Genomic DNA, 1,075 nt, shown 5'->3' on the forward strand with positions numbered 1-1,075 from the left:
AGTGTGAGGATCTTCTGCATCAAAATTGGGATGCCATGTGTAGGGCTCACATACATTACCATGACTGTTCCATAGAAAAGAGACACCACAGCTAAATGAGAACCACAGGTAGAAAAGGCCTTTTTCCGGCCAGCTGCAGAAGGGACTTTAAAAACAGCTCTGAGCAACAGGGTATAGGATCGAAGAATGTACATAATAGTGAAAAAGAGGACAAGGGAGCTCTGAGTATAGAAAATAAATTCAGTAATGGGGGCTGGAGCACAGGACAGAGCCATCAGTGGGTCCATGTCACACAGAAAGTGATCAATGACATTGGGTCCACAGAAGGGGAGTTGGGAGATGAAGAAAATGGGAACTGGGTATCCAAGGAATCCAGTGAGCCAGCAGAGAGACACCAGCATTCCACAGAGCTTCCCAGTCATGATGGTGGGATAGTGCAGTGGGCGGCAGATGGCCAGGTACCGATCATAAGCCATTATTGCCAGGAAGAGACATTCAGTTGTGCCAAGGGAAAAGAAGAAATAGAACTGCAGGAAGCAGCCAGAAAATGAGATAGTCTTGGTTTTGGAGAGAATGTTGACTAGCAGATTAGGAACAGTGGAGGAAACATACCAGATCTCAAGGAAGGCAAAGTTTCCCAGCAGAAAGTACATAGGGGTGTGTAGACGTGGGTCCCATCTCACTGCACAGATAATGGCTCCATTCCCCAGCAAGGTCAAGACATAAATCACCAAAAACAGTGAGAAGAGGAAAATCTGTATCTCCAAGCAACCAGGGAATCCAAGGAGAACAAACTTAGTCACAATGTGTGTTGCTGACCTGTTCATGGGTCTTAAATCTATGAAGAAGAAAGACACGAGTGTCACCCAAGTTGCGTTGCTGCCTACATATCTCAAGCACTTGATTGAGAAGGGAACTTAAGCTCTACAGGAAATTTTAAGATATATTTTGAGATCAGATGGGAATAAATTCCACCTTACTTTGAACTGATTTTGGTTCTAAATCTCAGTATTATTTTACTAGAATCCAATGCAGCAAGAATTTTCCACACTGGTGGTACAACCAGACAAACTAC

At 44.0% G+C, this 1,075-nt stretch overlaps 1 protein-coding gene across 1 annotated transcript; it reads right to left on the reverse strand.

Moving 5' to 3' along the window:
* Positions 1-5: 5 nt before the first annotated feature.
* LOC109378663 (olfactory receptor 11H4) lies at positions 6-851 on the reverse strand (the record flags this gene model as incomplete). The annotated part of the gene is made up of 1 exon (XM_019634976.1): positions 6-851. A coding segment is annotated over exon 1 (822 nt), but the record flags the coding sequence as incomplete, so codon positions are not given.
* Between the last annotated feature and the right edge of the window lie 224 nt (positions 852-1,075).

Source organism: Hipposideros armiger, unplaced genomic scaffold (assembly GCF_001890085.2).
Source record: "Hipposideros armiger isolate ML-2016 unplaced genomic scaffold, ASM189008v1 scaffold_2407, whole genome shotgun sequence".
Classification (NCBI taxonomy): domain Eukaryota; kingdom Metazoa; phylum Chordata; class Mammalia; order Chiroptera; family Hipposideridae; genus Hipposideros; species Hipposideros armiger.